Source organism: Conger conger, chromosome 11, assembly GCF_963514075.1.
Source record: "Conger conger chromosome 11, fConCon1.1, whole genome shotgun sequence".
Classification (NCBI taxonomy): Eukaryota; Metazoa; Chordata; class Actinopteri; order Anguilliformes; family Congridae; genus Conger; species Conger conger.
Window position 1 is genome coordinate 45,874,701 of NC_083770.1, and position 24,916 is coordinate 45,899,616.

Consider the following 24,916-nt stretch of genomic DNA (forward strand, 5'->3'; position numbering starts at 1 on the left):
TCAGCTTGCTTCTGTGTCCAGTATAGATTTTGTAAGATGTAGACTGTATAAAAGTCCACTGTTAGGCTGCATAACATCACATCTGAAGCTTTCCACAACATTTCAAAGGAAATCGGTTGTATGCAATTATTCCAAATGATTGCTGTTATAAATCGAATGACCAGTTGAATTTACTTTACCCAATTCATTAGTTTTTTAACCATCAGGTTCATGATATGGGAGTTCCAGATTGTAGTATCCATTGGTAAATGTGTTTTTCTCATGAAATTACTAGAGCTATCGGGGGGCAACAGGTAAATAAAGCATGGAACGAACACAGTCGAGGGTGGACTGACCACCTCTTGCGGGGCTATGTTAAGCAAACATGCATATTAAGGACGTTTAGATTGGTGGGAGTCAGTGCCTCTCTTTAAAAGGGGCGGGGTAAAACAAAAAGCAATCTTGTCTCTGTCTATGCCCGGGCAATTGCCAAATTGTCTCCGTTACTGTGACGAAGAGATAGGCGAAGCCAAGACGGGAAACTTTGTGTTTTTTTTTTCATTTGTTTTAAAGAAACGAGTGACTGCTATTTTCACAATTTAGATGTTACTTCGTAATCGCCTCTACACAAACTTTACTTAAGGCTATGGTATATCGATATGTGTGGATTGGCTACATAATAACACGGGGAGATGTTTAAATTCCGGTAATCCTAGTTTATTATGTGTCGTTTTCCCGAGCGCTGGTGAGGGATACGCATTCACACAGCACTTGGTGTGAACGTTGCAAACCGAACACTCGACGGACTGGAGCGTCGGTTCATTGTTTATAAACACTGATATTCTCCCTCCAAGAAAACCATCGGCTTTATTGATGCACCCGTTTCAGTGGTGTAACGGTGAGCATTCTATCACTGTCTACGTTTGTATTATGGTTTCAGTTGTAGCCTACATGGTTTGATGTATAAATATTTAAGGTTGCCATTCGACTGACGGCGCCAAGACCATTGTTTCATATGGGAATTTAGGAAATTATCAATATGAATATTTTGTAATGTCGTGATCATTATTTAAATAGATTTTGAAGAATTACTCCTAACTGGCATTTCACTTAGCTATTTTATATTATTATGCAATGCTAACCTCGCTTTTAATGTTCTACTAGTAGTAGCTATACATAGGCCTGGGCTAGCCTACTTTTGCTTGTGTACAGAATGTATAGTCTAATGATGGCTATTTTATTGTGTGCCTCTAGTACAGTTAGCTGCTATGTTAATATTTTCTATGTAGCCTATGGCTCGTTTAGTGTTCCATCATGTTAATATATATAGCCTATCAAACACGGCATTATTATAACCTGCAGATTTGGAATAATTTTCTACGTTGTGCTATTTTTTTCTTTTTTTTTGTTGCCAGAAAACTTTTTTTTCTATAGCATAGCTAAACGTAATAGACGTGTCATATAGATGTGCTCAGTAATTACTTGGAGCTGAATGTGCGAGTTACCCATTTACATTGTAAATGGCTGTGCGGAAGGCAATGTTCTTGCGAATATTTGCGAAGCCTCCAGCCTGGTTAGGCATAACATTTCATTTCGTTGTCGCTGAACCTAAACATTGTTTTAAACGTGCTTCTTTGTTACACTTTTTTATATGATAACATGCACACGTTTAGTATCATTTAAGTGTACCATTGCACCGGCATCCAAACTCTTTTAAATTGGAACAGCATGTAATTGACTGGACACTAGTGCTTTGAGACGTGGGTAGGTTCTCTCATCGCACGTAAGCCTTTGTATTGCAGTGAAGCCCTTTAGTTTGAAATATTGGCTATATCTTGCGCTTGAGTTCTCTTATAGGCAGACTTAGGTTATATCTGATGGGCATTAAAGAGTCGCGCTTACAAATGAGCAATTAGATTGTTCACGAAACAATACAGTTTATGCTATGGCCATACTGAATATTGTCAGCGAAAAACAAACGCCTGTCTCAGCGTTGAAACTGACTGTTTCGTTGAAGCTCTGCAAAAAAAGAAGATGTTTTAAGACTTGATGTTGCGAAGATGTTCGGACTTGATGTGGATCAGTGCTTAACGTGTGGATGTTAAAAAGGGCGTTCAGAACACCAGTCTTCATTAGCATCCGCTTGTTCAGCGAGTTATGTGAAATGAGTAGTAGGCTACATCCGGGCTGGTTTTGTTCTGTTTGATTGTTTTTACATTCTGTGCAACCTTAGACTATCACCTGGGTTTTATAGTAGGCTGCTCTATTTAAAAAAAATAAAAAATAAAAAAATAAAAAAATCTGATTATTTTCCTGTTGTTGTCGTCTGGATTAACACAATAACCATTGTAAATGACAAAACATCGCCGGTGTCAGGGTTAAAGCAGTGTATTGTAGATACACAGGAAAATACACACACAATGAATTACTGTTTTGGAACGGGACCTATTGTGGGGGGCGTTTTTATCTAGTGGGTTTTTCTCCATTCACTGTTGTTGACTTTATGCTTTTCTCATATTCACTGGCAGCCTAATATCTGGCCGGGCTGTGGGTGATAAATCCTGCTTTCTTAGCAGATTGAATGAGGATAAGACTGCATAAAGGGTGCAATTGTCTCCACTTGGCCACCAGTCAGACGGTTAAGGATCGGTTAGGCTGAGCAGCCGGAATAATGCCGGAATTGATGGACTGTTTCGGAATGTCGATGTAAAATTAGCTTCACTGGACTGAATCCTGAGGCAAACATAATGCCACTCGCTGTGTGAGTTCTTCGTGGATGTATCAGCTTGGCTGCCACAGTGTAAAAATGTGCAGTTTCCTCAGCCGTGGTTGTGAGCTTGCTGCAGCTTGGCACAGACTTTTATTAAAGTAGATGCAGTTTTTTTTTTTTTTTTAACCAAATTTTTACTTTTAACACTGCTTGGGATTGAGAAATGATGCTGCTATTTAATGAATGCAGGTGTGTTCTTTTTCTCAATTTTATTTCGGACACATTCAGGGTTTAAAACGAATTGCTGTATTCCGTGTATCCTTTGGTCAAGTTTCATGTTTTTGTGTTTGGTTTTAGATCTGTGGGCTGGCTTGGCTCTAAACTCCGAGGGGAGACTGAGCTAAGGCACGGATGGTGGGGGGGTGTTATGAACATGTCTCTATTTTGTCAGCATAGCAGATTTAAATCATACAGAATTTCAAGTGACTCGAGCAGTTAATATCAGGCATGTCAGCGCTGGGAGCAAGGAATGGAAATCCTGCCCCTGTGAATATGCAAATGCTAGCATTTGTTTTTCAAAATGATGAAAGGAGTGATATGGACTGAAAGCAGACTGTAGCTTAAGAAGTATCATCCATGTGTGTGCATTCCTTCCCGTATAGTCTGCTTCTAAATGTACAGAACTGAGAGGGAGTCTGCACTCTAATGGGGTTTGGAATCCTTCGTGGGGGATTACAACTGCCATTGCTGGAAGTCAGTTGGCCAGTGCTGCACTCAGAAACGGATCTTTCTTCAAATTTTACTGGAATCCATCCAAGTTTCCTTTCGAGATATATATATATCTATCCATATGTCCATGTCCTTAGAATGAGCCAAGACCAACGAGGAACATTAGCAGGAAGGGAAATGAGCTCTTTGAAATGGCTTATCTGATGGAGACTCAGAGATGTCTTCCTTCTGTCTTGACCTCAAGCGTTGGCATGCAGAATTGGGTTGAATTGTGGTGATGAGTCTTGTACATTTAATAACATACTCAATGTGGTCAGAGGAAGTTCTACTGTAGCAGTAACCGGTCTAAATGATTCTATTCTATTTATCCCACGAAATGGTCTTCTCCTGGAAGCGCGCCGTTTGAGAGATTGGGGGCGGCGTGGCGCTCTACAGGAGATTCAGTTGTACTTTACAAGCGTCTGCAGGGCCTGTTTATGCAGAAACTGTTATGTAGCACCATGTCTGTTACCTGAGAAGTTATGTAATTCCGCTGTCGTGTCTAATATTTCGCAATTGGATGACCAAAGTGACAACCGAGGGACTTGTTATATGCAGGTGCATAATTATTGAACGATTGCGCATAAGCGTAGTTTAAGATGTTTTTCCACATTTAGAATAATTAAATTTTTTAATTTGTTAAACTATTTTGAAGGGTGTGTATCTGAACCCAAATATCCTATTCAGAATTTCAGAATGTACACACAATGTGCAGTTTTGGCCTGAGCTCTGGTTAAATGGGATATGAAACTGTGCTAATTTGCTGAAAACCAATGGTTTTAATGTATTTTGCGACACGCTTTTGTTAAATAACTTTGCAAGACCAACAGAAAAAGCCCAAGCATCCCCTCAGCACCCCCACCCCCAACATCTTTTATGAACCCAGACGCACACTATTTTGTTGAATGAACAGATCGTGTTGTCTCCTCACTACCGTCGTACAAATGTAGTAAAGTGGTACCTGAAAGTGACATGGATTGCACTTTAAGCTGGAGAGATGCACTGCATGCTGCCCCTGACACTGACCTAGCCTATGGAGTTCACTTGCGTGCACCCTGGGAAAGTCTTCCCTGAAATTCCTCTGTAAACGATAACTGCGATGTGGCTATCTGACTAATCTTAAGAAACCAAATACAAAATGGTTTCTCACAGAAAAGGTCTGAAAATAGATCTGTGTTGGCTAGCAACCGAAGACAAAAACGTGTGTGGCGGGACTGTAGGCTATGCAGGTGTTGCGCGGTGATGTATGACTACAGCTGTAACTGGGTTAGTCCTTTTCTCACGCGCCGTAGGTGTAGCTTTTCAAAGGCACCTACACACAGAGGTAACGGTGACAGATTATTATTGGGGATTAATTACCATTCTGATGTAGTCTGATGGAGTACAACGGTAAGATCGGCTTCGAGTGAGTGCCGCACACACCGTGAGACGCAGGGACAGAGCAGACTGAAGTATGACGCAAATGAAGACGTTAAAGGAGACGACACATTAACCTTTAAAAAGCATTAAAATAAATGGGTCTCAGGAAGTTTTGGGGGGTTCCTTTGGTGTTCTGACTTTAAGGGTGTCGTTCACACTGGCACTCAAAACTGATTACGGTAGCACATACCTTAAGTAGAACAAAAATCTGAATACTTATACTTCCAATTATTTTATTTCGGCACACATTAAAAGTAACTGAACTGAACACTTTTTGCCTAAGAGCATTCACACTGGCATGCAGGGTCTGTTGATGTAACGTACATAATCACAGCGCGGGTGAAGCTCATGCAGTATACGTGATTGTAATACAGGTGCCACTTCTGAGTATGGCTAGTAACAACAATAATGTGTTTATAGGAGACATTTTACACAGAGGCCCCTTTGGTGCCATTGATTGTAATGTGTGGGCCCGGTATTTCCCTCTGCACCAGCTTCTGTAGCATGTTTCTGCCTCTATATGAGTGAATGATGCCTTCACTTCGGCGACATTGGCTCAGGTGGGAAGAGCAGTCGTCTGGCAGTCGGAGGGTTGCAGGTTCAATCCCGCCCTGGGTGTGTCCAAGTGTCCCTGAGCAAGACGCCTAATCCCTAAGTGCTCCTGACGAGCTGATTGGTGCCTTGCATAGCAGCTGATCGCCGTTGGTGTGTGAATGTGAGTGTGTGTGTGAATGCGTGAATGAGAAGCATCAATTGTCCTGACCGACACCCCCTTGGAGCATGTGGATGGTGTGGTGACAGCTGGTGGCTACAGGCAGGAGCAGGGCTGTCATTGGTCAGAACACAATCCTAAAAAACCTCTTGTGGATTGGACAGTTTTTTCATTTGTCAATAAGTTACAGAACACATCAACTCTTCCTCATGGTATTAACATTCTCAGTCCATTAATAAATGAATAGTCCAATGCAGTACTACTGAAACAACAACCAGAGCCCTGCTCCAATCAATGCATTTGCACACAGTCTAGCAAAGGTTGATAGAAGAACGTTGGAACTGGGGCGACATTAGCTCAGGAGGTGTGAGCGGTTTTCTGGCAAACCCCAAATTGCTTCCAATGAGCTGGTTCATGCCTTGCATTGCAGCCAATCATGGCACAGGAAACCTGGGCATGAGGAGGGTCAGGTCACGGTTTCCCATCCTCAGGATCGATCACACAAGGAGCCGCCACGTTATCTGACATGGAAGGTCAAACCAAATGATGTGGCTCCCATTGTGTGGAAATCAAATGATAATAATAATAATAATAATAATATACCCTTTATTGAACCCTGTGGGTTAATTTGGCCTCTGCATTTGACCCATCCTAGTTATTAGGAGCAGTGGGCAGCCACAGTGCAGCGCCCGGGGAGCAATGTGGGGTTAAGGGCCTTGCTCAAGGGCCCAACGGCTGTGCGGATCATTTTATTGTGGCTCGACCAGGATTCGAACCACTGACGTTGTGGCTCCCAGTCATGTACCTTAACCACTATGCTACAAGCCGCCCATTATGACATTATGATGACATAATTCTCTTAAATGCATGAAATCTGAAATGCAGGATGCATTTTTTAATAATTCAACACTGTGGGGGTGGGTGTTATGATTAGATTACATGAGTAACGATATAATATTCAACATCAGAGGTTGTTTTGATCCTGTTACTCCAGCTCAATCATGTGTGCTCTGCCCACATATATTTATACTACTTGGCGATCAGGATGTCGAAGGGGCTGTGTTTGTGTTGTTCCAGTGGCTTTGTTCTCCGTACTGCTTGCTCTGCGCGCTATTGTGTTTTTGTTTTTGGGGAGGGAAACCAACTGCCTCTAAAATGGAGTCTCTACATTCTGTTTTTGAACAAGGTGATCAGTTCTGGGAGACTATAGACCGCTGGTCATTTTAGATTTGTTTCAGGAAACCTTCAATGGCAACCTTTTTAGTGAATTTTTTCCCCCCTTCCCCCAACCCCCCAGAGGTTTCTGTGAACTTGGCTTGAGTTTTAGCCGTTTCCCTCTCTCACCATCACAAAGGACCATGTACAGTTTTGTATGCCTCAGATTTTGTGTCGTTACTAGCATAAGGCTTACATTAGCCTGCCAAGTGACTGTATTTAAACTGTTGGCCAGGATGTGACCGTGTGTGATCCAGTGCGGACACGGTTTGTGTTCAGTGCACAGGAGAGAGCAGGAGAACGGAGAGTCGTTTCCATGAAGTCCTCAAAATAAAAAAAGGGATCTGCTCGCCCAAAAAGAACTGGATATTGCCCGCTCTTCAGTCATTTGGAGCATATCAGCCATTATATCCTCCGCTTCACTCTGGAGAACATGTCCTCACATGTCCTCACATGTCCTGTGTTACCATTTTGGAGTGTCTCACAGGCGACGTGCGAAGAGTGCAGTGCGAATGAAAACGGGCGTTAACTTTGCCGCTTCGCTGATGGGCGCACATTTTAAACGTGTCGAAGAGTTTAATGGGACGGGGGTTTGCCAATTCACTCTACCCTCAGGAGTACCTGAGCTTTGTCTTAGGGGCTATAAGGCTATATGGGTCATGTCTCCTTAGAGTAATGTTCTCTCCCTCAAATCAGTTCCCGCTTCGGCCCTTGGCATTATACAATTCACAGTCTCTAACCTTGGGTTTGTCCCATTGCTGCAGTTACTAAAGTATAGCTTTGTCTGCGGCCTGCGTCTGAATGCCCTGGGCTGCTGCTTGTGTACAGGAGGTCTTCAAGTCCCCCCAGTGTTTCCTGTTTATGGGGGTGCATCCAGAAAAAAATGTACGTCTTCAATTAGAAATTGGGAAGGGTGGGTTCATTGTGTAGGTGTCCAGTAAGCAGGGATCCCTGGAGTTGTGTCCTTGGAGGTACCATATCTCGCCAAAGCCACCCTGGGTCTGTGGGCCTTCCTCCCTCTTCTGTGTGGGGTCTAATTTTTGTTACTGACTTTTTAAATTTTTAAATTTTGATTTAATTTAGTTTACCAAAAGTCTGTGCTGACACGAACCAAAACCACACCCATTATATACACAAGCTTCATTCTGAATCTGCCAAATCTTTTTTGTGAAATATTTTGGTATCAACTGTCAAATGGCAGATACATTCCTGCCCAGAGTACATTTGCCTGGGATAACCTTGAGCCCACACACACACACACTTGGGCTGTTACTGCAGGCACCAGGCGGTGAGCGATGGAGAATGTGAACGGTGAGGTTCAAGGGGTTGGGCTTGGGGTGGTAACCAAACAAGGATTGTGTGTCTCGTCCACCAAAAACATAATGTGTGTGAGCTGTGTAGACAGCTGCCCAGACTAGACCAGGTGGACCGTTGTCTGAGTGAAGTAGGACTCACATGTCCTCCTCCTTCGTCCTATCACGGAGAGTTTCTGCCTGCTGACGCCTCCTCCATTCAATGTCCCTGACTATGCTTCCAGTCGAGATAACACGATTGTCCCATGATGGCGTCGATTCTTGACTAGCTGTGTGGCGTGTCAACAAAACGGCATTCCTGTTATTTTCTTAAATAATCATATGAACACTGGATGCCTTGTCAGGGAGGCGAGGAGGCAGCCACAAACCTTATCAATCCTTATCCTTATCAGCGTATCCGTCCGTCGGATTGCGTTGGGTTTATCTGTGTCAATGCGTATTCCTCCGCTAAGTCAGGAAAGTAGGGCTTTGGAACAGAGGGGGGAGAAGGTTGGAATGGATACCGGGAACGCCTCCGCGGACCGGGAACGAGCGGAGCGATCTAATGGGCACCGCGGGGAAATCCTCCTCCCTGTCTGAACACGAGGAGCGCGTAACGGAACCGAATAACGCGCTCAGTGTGGAATATCGCCCTGAATCATTGATGTTGATGCAGCTGTTGTGTTCAGTCAAGTGCTTGTTCAGGAGAAAAAAAGAGAAGGAAACCCTTCCAGTTATTTGCCGTTTGCTTTTTGTTTTTATATATATATATATATATATATATATATATATATATTTTTTTTTTACTAATCCCCTTTGAAGCTGTGAAATGAAACTGGGGTGTTTTGCTGGTATAGGCAGAGTTAAATTAGAACACTTTTAATTCAGAGTCGGCCTTATTTTCACTTTATTGGCAATACTTCACAGACCTGTGCAGCAGTGATCAGCCTCTGATATGGAAATTAGTTATATTATTTGTGCCAAACTGCTGCATACATCCCGGCGTTAGACTGGGTGGTTGGATTCCTCGGTGCCTGAGAAATAGATATTGCACTTAAAGAGTAAATCCAGTTTTTACTTCCTGCGGTTTTAATCCATTTTAACAGGCAGAATGAAGTCAGGACCAGCTTCATCTCATTGGGCACTAATTTATGTATTCAGAAACAACCATTCTAGGTGTAGCCATTGGCATACTTTGTTATTGCTCTTAAAAAATAAATATTTCTGTTATGTTTTTACTCCTGGATCAGTGATGTACAGTGATATACATAAGAACATTCTGGGGGGTTTTTTATCTACAGTCGTCCAAAATGTATAATGATATGTATAATTTCACAATATCTACTAAATGACTTGGCCTTCATTAGATTAAAAGCAGGAGTCGGAATGTGGCTCTTGGATCAGATTATACCCTTTATTATTTGTGCTGGTTGCCTGGTGACAATGGTTTGGCTATATTACATCCTTGAACTGAACTTGATGCTTCCTCTAATGAAAACACGTGTGAGTGATAGTGGAAAGTGTATTGTCAGTGCCTATGACATCTTGCTGCAGTAATGCACTGGGCGAGATGGTCATCTTGCGCAATGCATGACATCTGGCACAAAATGCCTGAATTGATTCCTGTAAAAATAAATGTGAAATGAAATTTCACATGTTTTGCTCAATATATCCGTGGCTAATTTTCATTTGTTCTCCCCAGAGCAGTTTATAATAAAAAATACAGTACATTGTTGTCTGCATTTGTGCTTTTCGTATATTAAAATGTATTTATGGGACAAAAATCATCTCAAGTTTCTACTGTTTGGGACACAACATGTCATTTAATCAGCACCATTATTTCCTGTGCGTTTCACATTTCGTCTTGGGTCCTCTCTGTCCAGACAGCGGTTTGTAGAAAGTCTTTATTCCTTCTATCCGTGCAGAATGTGGGAATACTTGCAAACCCTGGATAATGGATTCCATCGTGTTTATTTGTGGGGTTTACTACTCGGTGTGTGTGCAATTTCCTGGCTGTTCCAGTTGTCAGGGTTTCAAAAACTTTCCCACAAATATTTTCTGTTTCTTGTTTCTTTCCCTACTGCTGCCTGGAAAGCCTAGTCCATGTGATTTGATGGGTTTCAGTGAATCCGGCTGAAGAGCTGTTGTATGTTTACGTTTTTTAAAGGCCCCACTAGGTGTTGCAGTATTGTCTGAATAATGTGCCATTCTGCTGAGCGAGTCTGTGAGACTGTGCATGTCTGTGGATGTCTGTGGATGTCTGTGGATGTCTGTGGCCGATGCTGCTCTTTATTTACACTGGCCTGTCATTCAAAAGAGTTTGTATAATCTTTTCTTAAATATCAAAAACTGTATTGGTTACATCTTGTTGGTAAGCATGCGCCCATTGTCCTGAAATCTATTTATCAAAATTATACTGCAAGTGAACATATCTTTAAAACAGTTTATAATTTCTCTGGACCTTACAGATACGCAGCTGCAGATATGCTATTACACATAGATTTGCTGATACTGACACGCCCTTGATAATAGGTGGTAACTGAGACACAGAAACTCATACGAAATGTATTTAGACAGACCGCATTGGTTTTATTGCTAGTCTGTTTCCCAATGTGACTGCAGGCTTTCTGATGGATGGGGGGGGGGGGGGGGGGGTCGGGCGGGAGCGAAGCCTTTTGTGGCTGACAACGCAGCTCCTCTGTATGTGTGCGTACACATAATAAACATGTCCGATCTACACCGAGTTCACCCAGCCCTGTTCTGACCTTAAATTCACTCTTCCCACCCGCAGGTCAGAGGGAAGATAAGAGTTGGTTATTTGTGTTGAGGTGAACGTGGAGTTGGGTGTTTGTGTTGAGTTGAACATGGAGTTGGGTGTTTGTGTTGAGTTGAACATGGAGTTGGGTGTTTGTGTTGAGTTGAACATGGAGTTGGGTGTTTGTGTTGAGTTGAACATGGAGTTGGGTGTTTGTGTTGAGTTGAACATAGTGTTGGCTGTTTGTGTTGAGTTGAACGTGGAGTTGGGTATTTGCGTTGAGTTGAACGTGGAGTTGGGTATTTGCGTTGAGTTGAACGTGGAGTTGGGTATTTGCGTTGTGTTGAAGATGGAGTTGGGTATTTGTGTTGAGGGAAGGCTCCTTCTCTCTTGTCTGTGGGGACAGGGCTCAGGTGACCCACCCTGCAGATTGGCCCAGGTTGTGTGTGTTTTATTGGTCAGGGGATTTCATCAGCAGGCCTGGGCAGGAGAACTGAAGATTGAATACTGCCGGTGGAAATGCATGTGAAAGGGTGCGCTCTGTAGGACCTGTGTTCGGGCTAACGCTGCTGGCCTTTGTCCTTAACTGTTGAGCATTCTGAGATGATTGCTTTTCACACCCAGTGGGTTTCTGTTTAGGGAAAACAGCCATTATAACGTGGGTCTAAGAAAGGGGAGAAAAATCGAAAGCTAATTTAAATTTCTTTGCCGCTTGATTGTGACAAAGCCCATTGAGGCTAGACTGAGACTCGTAACAGTCCCTATTCCCACTAGACCACTGTGAGTGAGTCCACTAGAGTAAATATTTAGTATTCAGAGTTGTGTAGTAAATACTGATGAACTGTAGGCAACCTAGAGGAGGACCATCTGTGCAAGTGCAAATGCATGCACACACACACACACACACACATTTTCTAAGGATAATCAGTCCAGCTGTTCTCATTCTGCCTTCTAGACAGACTGGCTAAACTATTTGGGTGAAATTCAACAGAATCATGCTTGTGCATTAAAGGATTACACTACTCTGGCATCTAAAGCTGAAAACACTGAATTGCAGTGAAAGAATTGCCATTATATAAATATATATATATATATATATATATATATATATATATATATATATAATGGCAATTCCTTCACTGCAATTCGGTGTTTTCAGCTTTAGATGCCAGAGTAGTGTAAAAACAGAGAAGAAAAACTTTTATTGTACCTCTGTTCAGTTGTGAAAGATTGTGAATTCCTGTGCTGTACCTGCATTCTGTTTTATGGTCATCTGACGTTTTGAACCCTTGTACCCTCGTCAGGTAGTCTCCCCTTTCCCCGATATGTAAAGCAGACGATGTGGGGGAGGACCTCCACAGGGAACCCTGTCCTGCAGCCTGACCTTTCTGACCTGTGTCCCTGTGTTCCTGTTTAGGGTGCTTCTGCGGTCTGGGCCTGATTTACTCCAATAAATCCTGCACCATGCCCCCCATCACCTTCCAGGACCTGCCCCTCAACATCTACATGGTCATCTTCGGCACCGGCATCTTCGTCTTCGTCCTGAGCCTGATCTTCTGCTGCTACTTCATCAGGTGAGAGCATACTTCATGGGGAAAGTGCACCACACACACGCCTGGCTCCAGGCCTCGGGTGCCATCTTGGCTCCCTGAGGTGATTCATACAGCTTGTTTGGGATTGCCTTGCAAGGCTGCTTGTGTTGTTTTTTTTATATGGAGGGCTGCAGTGTCTGCAGGTTTTTCCGAGGTTTCCTTTCAATCGCCAGGCTTTTAAGGCCTTGAGAACAAGGTGTGTGGACTCTTTAGCCAATCAAGGACTTAATTGAATTACTGAAACACAACAGACACTGCAGTGCTTCAGGATTCAGGAGTTTGTCACCCCTGTTTTAGAATATTGACACATGCACACGACCAAACGCACTGCCTCCATTCCTGGGTTGAAAATCCTGGAAGGGCACTGAGAGATACAATTTAGCTTTGTGATGAATGGCAGCCATTTGTCTGACTACCAATCGGAGGGAACGTGCGTGGCCATCAGGTGGGACCGTGGGCATAATCTGTGCTGCTTTACGCCCACAAACCCACTCTATGAGAACCCTTCCGCTGACATTAATTACCAGGACGATGATGGTCAGAAGAGACCTGTTTTTTCCCTGGAAATTAGAGGGCAGGACACAGCCAGCCACGCTCTGGGGAAAGGCATCACTTAGTAAAGGGGACGGGTTCGTTCAGACAGCCTGCCTGTGGAAGGTTCTAGCTGCCGTGTGAAGGCTTTTGGGGGTTTGGGGCGAAGAGGAATGCAGACCGGTGACCTCGACTGTTCCGCAAACCGTTTTTTTACAAGGTCCGTGCTGTTTTTCGGCAAAAATGTAAATGTTGCTGTTTCGAGTGTTTTGAGGTCTGTGGGCTCGCAGTGATACGTTTCTCAAAACAGAAAGAAACTTGAGTGAGCTTGTGGAGGCAGGCCTCTTCGGTCAGCAGTTTGATTTCGGTTTGATTGCATTTTTTTTTTTTTTTTTTCATTTGTCTGAAATATATTTCTGAACATTTCTTCCCCATTCTGACATTTGGTCTGAAAAACAGCTGAACCTATTGACCACTTCTGCACGCTTTTATGCACTTAGTTGTTGCCACATGATTGGCTGATTTAAATATTTGCATTAACAAGCTGGTGTACCGGTCTACCTAATAAAGTGATCACTGAGTATATTTCAGTTTAATAAAGATTATTCCCTACAGCTTTACAATTGAATATAAGATGCTTGGCACCACTGGCACCACTACAGCAGTATCTCTGTACTGTAAGCAGAAGTTACTGATTCTCCACGGCACACGTTTGCAATTGAAAGGCCCATCTTGAGTGATACGAAAACAAAGTTCCAGGGATTTTTCTTCAGTCTGATTTTTAAATGCATATCGTGCAATAATAGTGTAAATGAAACACTTGTAGGTAAGATTTTCTTCATACCTCAAATACATTATCATATTAACGTGTTGACTCACCCTCTGCCTGTGTTTATAGTCCTGAAATTCGAGTTGACGGACTGACACTGCACCAAAACATTGTATAGCTGTACAATAAATCAAGCTCCTTGGTTGAAAATTGGTTCCAATTGGCGCAGTCAATGGCGTTTCAATGTCAGCGCGTTTACAGAGAAGGGGGAGGGATAAACAGTGTTGTGGTTTCAGCGTGTTTGCTGCCGCAGTTCCTCTCTTGGCCGTTAGAAGTCCAAAATTACCTATTGTACCTTTAAGTCTCCCATCCCATCATGGCTGCAGTGCCTTCACCAGACTTGCCCTAGAACTGTCAGCAGCTCAGCCTAAAAAGCATGCAGTGAAAGAATAGCAGCTATTATAAAGGACTGGTCAGAACGATAGCCTGGGTTTGGGGGACGTTCCCAAATGTTCTGGATTTCTCCCTTTTCTGACCAACTTATGAAATGTCTGAGCAGAACAGATGTATAATTACAAATAAACCTGTGGATGTTCTGGCACTTGGGTGGTCAGAGCATGTTAGATAGTGGAGGCATTAGATGCTATGCCGTTATTTATTTAAATAAGAAATGTTTTATTTGTTCATTAACCCTGGTTGTGTATGCATGCGCTTTTTGCGGCTACACCCTGTAATGTCTTCCATTTGGCCATCTGTGTTCTATTTTAAACGTGGGCGTTGGTGGCCGAAGCCATCTGACGTCTACTGGTCAGGGCTGGCGTTTGGGGGCGGGGGGCGGGGGGGGGGCACCGCCTGGGAGAAACACCACTCCTCCTCAGCCCTCAACTACTTCCCAACTCAAACAATTGGGAGCAGATCGTTATCCGCGGCCTCTGTTCCTGATGTTATTTTTGGCTCCTCGCTGCACTTTTTTTGGGCTGTGAACACGGAGCTCTCTTCGTTCTCTTGTAAGTTTTCTTTTTTTTCTTTTTTTGTTCACTTAGAGCCAGCCTTGTTCATCATTGGAATAATTCTGCATGGCAATGACCCATAGAAAGAGTGTTCCTCATTTTGGAGAGCAGCAGATATCTGGGGATCCCAGAAGGTCACAGAGTTATTTAAGGCCTGTAGCTGGCATATTTTACGATCATGTAAACTCAGTTCATTTTATTAGCTGCAAAGAAAGAATTATCTTTATTGCGGAATCCTCTGTAATGGTGTTGCCTTACTCTATTAAGGGCTATGGTGCACCCATACGATTTTAATCATGTTACAGATACATTATACAATCAAAAAGGTAATTGCTGCACTTCAATGTCCTTAGCAGTGTGCGTATAACAAGAAAGTCATTATGCTAACTGGGACAGACAATAGATGCTCGTAAAAGCTGAGTGAAGTTCGACTGCAGTAAACCATTGCATTTGTAACAAATAAACAACTGCTTGTTATGTGGGTAGATTTCAGCCTATGTGCACATTGATTTCAGTCTAACTGTCTGGTTTTTTTTTTAAAGATATTTTTTCAGCTTTATTGGACAGTATATAGTATAGAGAGACAGGAAGAATGGGAGCGAGAGAGAGGGGAAGACATGCGACAAATGTCGGACGGTCGGATTCGAACCGCCGACGTCGCGGCTCGCAATGAGCGTGCGGTCAGTGCTCTACAGGCTGCGCCACCGAGACGCCCCTCAGTCTAACTGTCTGTTGATTTCCTGGTGATTTGACTGCAGCTTCACATTCTCATCCATGGCATTTTTCTCTGATTGGCGGTGCTGACTGCGCTCAGCTCGGCCCATCTCTCTGTAATGGCCACTGTCCCGAGCTCTGCTGTCTATCATTACATGTTATTTAGCTGGCGCTTCTATCCAAAGCGACGTAGTGTTGATTAGACTAAACGGGACAATACCTCCTGGAGCAATGTGGGGTTAAGGGCCTTGCTCAAGGACCCACCAGCTGTGCGGATCTCATTGTGGCTACACCGGGGCTTGAAGCACCAACCTTGCGGGTCCCAGTCATGTACCTTAACCACTATGCTACAGGCTGCCCTATCAGTTCCAAGGACTTTAAATATACTTCCCCACAGGAAGTTCTATGTCTATTATGTACAATATATCTTTATTTGCATACGAGATTAATCTACGTTTCCATAGGAAGCCTTTTTCCTTTTGAGGATTTTGTGTTTGAGTCTCTCTTGATGCCAATTCTAGATTTTAATGATGCTCCATACTCTACACATTGACCGCACTAATCCCCTTGCCTTTGCAACACTCCAGGTGAAAGATGTCATGGTCTTAGACATTATAAGTTGCTACAAAATATGTAGGTGCCTTGATTCTTCATATTTGACTGAATTGTATTGTATTCATTTAGATACTGGATACATGTGAACTGTGTTTTATTTACATAATTTATTTTAGCATTTACAATATTATGACATCAAAGACATTAACTCCCACCATTTGATTAAAATTGACATTTAATATGCAAATTTTTTCTCTCAAGTCGTGAAAGGATCAGAGACAGAGAGAAGTGACACCCGACTCCTAACAGAGAGTATCATATAAAACATTACACCCGGCTCCTAGCAGAGAGAATCATATAAAACATTACACCCGGCTCCTAGCAGAGAGGATCATATACAACATTACACCCGGCTCCTAACAGAGAGAATCATATAAAACATTACACCCGGCTCCTAACAGAGAGTATCATATACAACATTACACCCGGCTCCTAACAGAGAGGATCATATAAAACATTAACTATAGTGGGAGTGAGGCCTGTTCTGTACGGTGTTGCCACAATGCAGGTTTCAGTTCCAATCTTTCACAGGTTTTTTCAATTGTGTGGTTGCTCAAACTAACTTTCATGTACTTCCCCCCTCCGACTGTGATGGGAAATGAGTTTGAAAAAGAGGCAGACATGCTTAATGTTATGGTTCAGCTCTCCAATCCTGTGCTTATTGAATGACACTATGCTGAATCATGCAGTCGGTCTTAATATTAGTAACAGGGCCCGACCCACAAGCTCTCCGCTGAGTCATCAGAGGGGGGCATTTGTGTGTACATGTTTCTTTTTCCATTCAGAGAAACATGCTTGCTTGCATGTTATAATGTATATTACAATGTAGATTTGTGTGTGTTCCTGTGCTACGTGCATAACATGTCAATCGACAAATGAAATACAATTTGCAATGTTGATATATTTAAGCATTGAGATTGTTTTTTTTTTTTTTGTTTAACTGAATCTTGATAAACAGACAGCATGTGCAGACTTTGTGGTTAACAGGAAAGAGAATATCAAAAGCAATGGAAATTTAACAACTGTTATATACTTAACAATATCTGGATTCACATTGTAATGGACCCTGGTATATGGGAGTCAGTGAGTGGATGAAATGATGAGAAACTCGTTTAATTACACAAATGACTGTTTCATGGTCAGAATGGCGGGGTGTAGATCTTGGAGAATCAACAAGCGATAGAGACAGGATTAGCTTGAGTTACTTGGCTGTGATTCCAGGGAGACTCTGGCAGACGGAAAAACGACTGATTGCTGGAAACTTTGCGTCGGGCTACTCCTACCACAATCTGTGAGATGTGCTGATAATTCTGTAACTGTTAACGCCGGGGATTTTGAGAGGCGTTTGAGTTGAAGATGGTGTTGTTGCACTGTGTACCCTACCCAGCGGCCAGGAACGCCTGTCTGTTATGGGGGAGGCTCCAAGTAGGGGAGCCAGAAGTCAAGCCGAGGGGATAATGTCGCGCCTGTCCCATCTGTAACTATGGCAGTGTGAAGTCTCCACCATGTCATTGCCTGACTGCAGCCAAAAAAAAAAAAAAAAAGTAAAAAGAGGAACAATATCTTGTGCAACAAATCGGTCCCTGATGAAGAAAGTCTTCATTGCAGTGGTGTTGCCTGTTCCATTGTGCATTCTCACCTTGGTCTCTCACACAGCGAGTAGCCTTTTCACTTTTGAGTGTGTCGCAACTCCATTTTTCTTCTGCAGTCCTTTTGTTTCATGGCAGTTAATCACTTTCCATCTCGTTCCTTCGCAGCAAGCTGAGACACCAGGCCCAGAGCGAGAGGTTTGGATACAAGGAGGTGAGCTACAAAGGTGTATTAAACTGCCACTCTCTAATGTGGGTAGGAACCTCACGATAGGTGGAAGTAAATCCTACTGGTTGACAAAAAATAAAAAAAACGTTCTGGTGAGCCGCGGTGGCGCAAAAGTTCGTTGCAGTTGCACACCGGGGACCGGGGTTCGATACCAGGTCCTGCCAAAAGCGCAAGTTTTGCCAGCTCTCATGGAGCGGCATGTTGGCTCGGTGCCCCAGGGGAGGGACTTGGCAGGGTTAGTAGGGATCGCCACATACAGCGCCCCGGAGCGCCTCGGAGTAACGGCCTAATTGAGACGAGACGGCTTGGAGAAGGCGTGTCACTCTCAGGGTCGCAAGATCCTACTGGGCCACCGAGGGGCGAGGTCGTAGGCGGTGTGTCCCCAGCTAGCATTAATTGGATTAGATAGGGTATAATTAGCTACCAAATTGTGAGAAAAAGGCAACAATTGGAAAAAATTCTTTCAAAAAAATTAATTTAGAAAAAACATTCTTACGCATGTTCTAATGTAAGTAAATTGTATCCCAGGTATCTGTAGACCTCACTGAGTCCTTCACCTCCAGCTCCTGGGGAAAGAGGCAGTTTGTTTCCTCAACTCTGTGGTCTTGTTCCTTTGCTTTAGCCACAGCCTTGCCACCCACAAAGCCCTCTACATTTCAAAACCATTAATTCCTCCAACCACCAAGTTTTTGGAGTCTGACACCCAAGTAAACAATGTGCAACTGATGTAATCTCAAGACTGACTGTACAGATCAAATATGGCAGTCAGTGTCTCCACTTTTTCTTTACTGGTAGAAAACACTGACAAAAATCCTACAGTATCCTGAACTGTTTTGCATCAGATGTTTTTTTGTGTTTGACACTAACAAATTAAATCTTCTTGTATAGGTTATATTGAAAGGAGATGCCAAGAAACTAAATCTTCATGGGGTAAGGATGACATCATGTGCTTTCATGTTGGTTGAGGGTAATATTTGACAGTGCTATTTAACAAGAGGGAATGGTCAATTTTGATGCATTTTCTCTTTTAAAAAAACACTTAAAACTGTCTCACCTCTAGTGCAAATTTGAATGTGCCAATCTTGGGTCATTTGTAGTAGCTAAATCTAAAGTTGATGGTAATTAATTTACACTGAATGATGATCACAATCAAGTCAAAATGTCCTGTCTCTCTCTGTCACCCTCACAGCAGACGTGTGCCGTTTGCCTGGAGGATTTCAAAGTGAAAGATGAACTCGGAGTGTTGCCATGCCAACATGCCTTCCACAGGAAGTGAGTTGTGAATGAGAGTGGAGTGTGGCTGCCAGTGGGTTTATAATGGCCCTTGTCTGAATCCTGAGGTCTGACTGATTATTCCTCCAGAAAAAAAACCTTGGTCTTTTATCTGTGACATTTCTGACATATTAATCTCACAACATACTGCATATGCACACACAGCCTCCTGACAGAACTAAAAACATTCCTCCACAAAGGATAACGTTTCAAAGCGAATATGGCCGTGTGCAGCATGAAGAACTGGGCTGAAAGCAAACGGCTTCATAAATGAGCATACATTATTAATAAAGAACATTTTGATCGTGGGTCTCAGTTCTTTTTGCGTAGCTGTACATGGAGCATGCTGTACTCTGTTACAGTACATTTCAGAGTGATTTTTCTGTTCCTCGGTGGAGAGTGTTTCTCTTGTCTCTTGCGACGTTGCCAACTCGTTCAGTGACAGGGTCCTGGTTGTGCAGTCTGTCAGTGGTGGCCTCGTGCCCCTGCGGACGGCAGCGATACCCAACCGTACCCGATACCCAGCCGTACCCGATACCCAACCGTACCGCTCATCACAGAGAGAGTGGCGGGACGGAACGAGATAATCTGTCTGGTGGTGAAAGTGAGACCGGGGTCATCGTGAGAGAGTGCAGAATGCGTGGAAATGTATCCCTCTTAATACAAACAAATAAATAAATAAACGTGCACTTATGATGACTATAGGCTTTTTGGTTTAGAACAGCCCTTCATGCGTGTTTTGCTAGTTATGGATTTGATGCTTTTAACTTGTGGAAGAACCTATGCACTTTGGATTAAAAGCGTAAAAACCGCGTAGCCCGCGTGTGCCTGACCTCTCTCTCCCTCTCCCTCTCCCTCTCCCTCTCCCTCTCCCTCCCTCTCTCTCTCCCTCCCTCTCCCTCTCCCTCTCCCTGTGTCCGCAGGTGTCTGGTGAAGTGGCTGGAGGTGAGGTGCGTGTGCCCGATGTGTAACAAGCCCATCGCCGGGCCGCCCGAGCCGCACCAGAGCATCGGTACCCTGCTGGACGAGCTGGTGTAACCGCCGGCCCTCAGAGAGAAAGCTCTGCCCAACACACGACACCCGTGGAGAAATCTCTGCCCAACACACGACAACCGTGGGGAAATCTCTGCCCAACACACGACAACCGTGGGGAAATCTCTGCCCAACACACGACAACCGTGGGGAAATCTCTGTCCAACACACGACACCCGTGGGGAAATCTCTGCCCAACACACGACAACCGTGGGGAAATCTCTGCCCAACACACGACACCCGTGGGGAAATCTCTGCCCAACACACGACACCCATGGAGAAATCTCTGCCCACCACACGACAACCGTGGAGAAATCTCTGCCCAACACACGACAACCGTGGGGAAATCTCTGCCCAACACACGACAACCGTGGGGAAATCTCTGCCCAACACACAACACCCGTAGATAAATCTCTGCCCAACACACAACACCCGTGGAGAAATCTCTGCCCAACACATGATGCAGTGCTATGGGACTCCTCAGCCCACACGCCCTTCTGCCCGCGATGACGTCCCGTCTGTCTCAGAAGGACTTGCTACCGATTCAGAACAAAACAGAAGTGAAGCGCCCGGAAAAACATCAGAGTGAGGGAATTCTTTCCCCGTAATGAGAGCGACTGGGGATCCGTCTGCCAGACTCTTGGTGTAGCGTTGGGTGTGAAAGGAGGGGGATCGTGCGTCTGTGTGGCATACTTTATGTGGGCTGGAGGCGCCGGGCTTGATCCAACGTGAGGGTTGCTTTCTACTTTTGTTATTTATGTGAAATGGACCAGGGCTAATGCTAATACATTTGAAACAATGTTTACAAGATCTTCTAGCACAAACCACTCCGCGTCAAAGAAAAGTGACTTCAAAATTTTTTTTGAAGCCTTTTTGTTTGATAGCCCTTAACCAACAATTTTATTTCGTATTCAGATTGTAAATCTGACTGAAATGCAAGCCAAGTGTGTACTTTTGGCATCTCGGTTGCTTACTGAGATGTAAATTTTTATTCAAAGTAAAATGGTCAAATTTTACATTTTTAGACTTTCTTGCATTTGCACTGTAAATCTTCCATGTGTCCGGAAGCCAGTGTTCCATGAATCCCATCAAGTGTTTTCAGGTAAAATCCCAGAGAATGAGAGAACAAAAACCATAAGGTGACCAATGGGCACAATATCCAGAGCCCCATCTGTGGTACACAACGATGCCCTTTCGATGGGGTTTTAAGTGAAGAGACTGGAGATGGAGCTTGCATTGATGTTCTGTGACTAAAGGGGATGTAAGAGTCTCAGTCTTTGAGACTGATGGTGTCAATGTGAGTGTTATCAAAACTGGCTTTTAAATCTGTGCATCATTTTGATGTTGACTCTAAATGTTTTCTTCTTAAGTGTCACACCCTGTATTTTATTCACAGTCAAACAGGTGAATAGTGAAATTGCTGATCTGCTGCTAATAAGCAAACACTGCCCAGGTAGAGCACAGAATTCACTGTTTCAAAGGGGTATTTCTACTGTTACCAAGTTGTAAGTTAGGTGATGTATTTATATGTTAGTAAAGGATGACTTGCCATGTACATTAGCAGCATACAGAATGAACAGTTTTATATGTGGTTGCTTACAGCAGTGTGGTCATAATCAGAGATCAATTGGTTGAGCCAAATGGGAAGTTCTTTAAAAGGGATCTATTGATATATTATTTAATCTATTGTGATAACCAATACCTTCCACCTCACTCCAAAATGCCAACCATTATGAATGTGAATTCATAAAATGACCAGATAGTTTAAGGTGTAGTTTATGAAGTAAATGTAGGTACTGAACAGTGGCTAAACTGCCAACCACAATCCTGGAAAAGCAAAGTGTCTTCTATTTAGCTTTATTATTAACTGTACATACTTGTACCTTTATACTCTTAGAATTGCAATCCCTGGTGTATTCAGTTCTCCAGAGATTTACAGATAACCCAGAAAATATGCAAGATTGGGAATCCCCATGATTGTGGTTGGCCCTTCAAAAGGAAATGACACTGATCAACACTATGACATGTATATATGTACTTAGAGATGTCAAGGAAAATGGCAATACCCACCAGCAAAGTGCCTGAAGTTTATAATGCATGCATTTTTGTGTCAACCTTACCTGGCCATACAGAGAAATAAAATGTAAGACTGCAAAATGTTTTTATGCTTTGTTGAAATCAGTTACTCTGTGTGTCTTCTGAATTATTTGCTGCTTCTGGGTGATTTCCACAAAACTCATTTTAAGTTGTAATATTCAGAGGAAATCGTATTGGATCTTGTCCTGGCTGTTAAAAACTTCCTCTTTCATATTATGTCCCTTGAATTGGTTCAATTTTGGTGCAAACATTTGATTTCATGAGACAAAACACTATCTTTCCATGTGCCTTGAACAACATCAACACTGGTAATGATTGCAAATTACATCCTGAAAAGGTAGCTTTTCAAGTCTCAAAAAACTTTTTCTTTTTTTACTATAAGTAGTATATACATTTATGGGTAAATTAGTACATACAATGTAGGTAATTATTGTTTCTATGTAAATATTTGTAATTGGTTATATGCATTTCAAGAACTGGACAATTGAGAAACTCCACATTAAAAGGCATTCAGATGACCATTATGCGTTTTGCATTAAGGAAATTAATTCAGTGATGCTGTGAATATGTGATTTGATGAGAGACCGCTACACTCAGCAGCACCTCTATTTATAACCATCCCCCAGTTAGCTTGGCTAAGCCCAGCATGGATGATGTTTACAAAAAAATGGGGGGGGGGGGAACTGCTTTGCTTGTAATTGACAGCTAGTAAAATATATAGACCAATCACAATTTAAATGACAAATTCTGCTGCAATTTGCTGCACACTTCTGACTGACAGGCTATTGCAGCCGATTCCGTGTATGTTCTGTTCGTGCCTGACAGTCTTGTTCTCGTACAGTGGACTTAATCTTTTCGTTTATGAAGGTGCTGCTGGCGCCCTCTTGTGGTGTACTAGCAGTGTTTCGCCACGACCGGAGGTAGTGGCAAGAAGGGCTGATACAGATACATTTGTCTTTATAAACTGAAAGAACATACAATACAGAATCACTTAATCACTAAAACACATATATCAACCCATTTTATCTTTTTCAAAATTTTCAGGCGACCCCATCCTGAAATTGAGCGAATTAACATGGGGTCCCGACCCACAGTTTGGGAACCCTTGCATTAGTGTCATATCTGTAAGTATTTGTAGCATACAGTGTTTGCTCTTTCTGGATGATAAAACAAAATGAGCAATAGCAGCAGAAAGTGGCATTCAATATGAAGGAAAATTGCAGTTTTGATATCATCTGAAACAAAACCTCTTCACACACAATGTTTATCCAAATTAGGATTCTTTAGATACTTAAATGGTTACATTATAGTACGTTTTCAACAAGCCGGTTTTCCTTTATGGTCACATTACATTCATCTACCTGACGCTCTTATCCAGAAATACTTTTCTTGCATTTTCTTGATCTATGCGTGGACAAAGGTGGACTGAATATGCAGATATATAAAACTTATAAAGCTTCGGCTCACCGGTTCCATGGATTCCGAATAGCGCATGAAGCCAGTTTATGGAGGCTGCCACGTTTGACTGCGGCGCTTTTTGGGCACCTGATCATGCGCACTATGACTTCTTTTGTCACCGGAGCATGCGTACTGGGTACCTAAACGTGAAGGGACGAATAGGAATGAAATAATCTTATGTGCGACTCTTATCTCCTGGAGAGTAATTAGTTCAGTGTGAAGTAATTTTAGAATTTAAAAGCACGCATAATTTCCCCACGATAAATTCATAGTTTTGAATGGACCTCAATGGGGAAATTAGCTTTTTGGCACCGGTGGCTTAATAAACTGCAATACCTCAGCTAACCACCGGATTTTGCGAGCTTCAAGAGGAACGTCAATCCCTGGTCGACTGAGCCTTCGAGAACCAATGGGGTTTTCCCAAAATGCACTGGTCATGAATATATTAGCAAGTTCTACTTTTCCATGATACCCACGACAATGGCGCATAACTGCAATACTAGAATAGTACGATAGGAATGTTGTGCTAATGTGACCATTCCTAACTTGGTGTCCATGTTTAGTTTTGTTGAATAATAATTACACACCATATTCAAAACGTTGCATCCGATATATACACTCAAAATGGACACCTTAAACAACTCGATCCTTTCGGTTCATGCAAATGATGAATGGGAACTTCACAGAGTCTCTGTGAGATGTACAGCCTTCTCTTGTTACGCAATGTACATTACCCTTCTGATCTTGAATCGAGCAAATTATGATTAATATGGATGTACGATAATAGCTTGATACTTATTAAGAACTAAGTCAACTAACTTTTATGATAACTAAGTATTGAGGTGTGACCTGTAGTGTAGTCGTTACTGGTTAAGATAAATGACTGGGACACGCATGGTCTGTAGTTCTAATCCCAGTGTAGCCACAATACGATCTGCACAGTCGTTGGGCCCTTGAGCAAGGCCCTTAATCCTGCATTGCTCCAGGGGAGGATTGTCTCCTGCTTAGTCGAATCAACTGTACGTCGCTCTGGATAATAGCGTCTGCCAAATGCCAATAATGTAGTGTAAAAGTATTGTCCCTATTATTTGTTTTGAATTCAGATTGCAACTCTGTTTGGCGTCCATTTTAAAGCTAGAAGCCGTTTTTTTTAACAAA

At 42.9% G+C, this 24,916-nt stretch overlaps 2 protein-coding genes and 1 non-coding gene across 5 annotated transcripts in view; all 3 read left to right on the forward strand.

The window, feature by feature from the left end:
- Positions 1 to 24,916, forward strand: part of LOC133140027 (dual specificity protein phosphatase 26-like) — a 139,681-nt gene that overhangs the window by 12,789 nt on the left and 101,976 nt on the right. The window lies entirely within an intron of this gene.
- LOC133140450 (RING finger protein 122) lies at positions 458 to 22,360 on the forward strand. 3 transcript variants are annotated; one of them, XM_061260427.1, is made up of 6 exons: positions 458 to 877; positions 12,268 to 12,424; positions 17,839 to 17,884; positions 18,788 to 18,829; positions 19,089 to 19,171; positions 20,095 to 22,360. In XM_061260427.1, the coding sequence occupies exons 1-6, from the start codon at positions 853 to 855 to the stop codon at positions 20,207 to 20,209; spliced, it is 468 nt and encodes a 155-aa protein (XP_061116411.1). In that variant the 5' UTR covers positions 458 to 852; the 3' UTR covers positions 20,210 to 22,360. The 3 variants fall into 3 exon arrangements, with proteins under 3 accessions (XP_061116411.1, XP_061116412.1, XP_061116413.1); XM_061260428.1 differs by having other exon boundaries at positions 19,092 to 19,171; XM_061260429.1 differs by lacking the exon at positions 458 to 877 and adding an exon at positions 1,613 to 1,743.
- On the forward strand, positions 24,404 to 24,502 carry LOC133141363 (small nucleolar RNA U13). Its single transcript, XR_009710087.1, has one exon. It is a non-coding gene; the product is annotated as a small nucleolar RNA U13 (small nucleolar RNA).

What these genes read in the sequence shown, in the direction of transcription:
- LOC133140450 (XM_061260427.1), top strand. Translation starts at nt 853, where the DNA reads ATGCACCCGTTTCAGTGGTGTAACG. An exon ending in TTCTGCTGCTACTTCATCAG is followed by an intron (nt 12,425 to 17,838) that starts GTGAGAGCATAC and finishes GTTCCTTCGCAG; the next exon opens with CAAGCTGAGACACCAGGCCC. An exon ending in AGAAACTAAATCTTCATGGG is followed by an intron (nt 18,830 to 19,088) that starts GTAAGGATGACA and finishes TCACCCTCACAG; the next exon opens with CAGACGTGTGCCGTTTGCCT.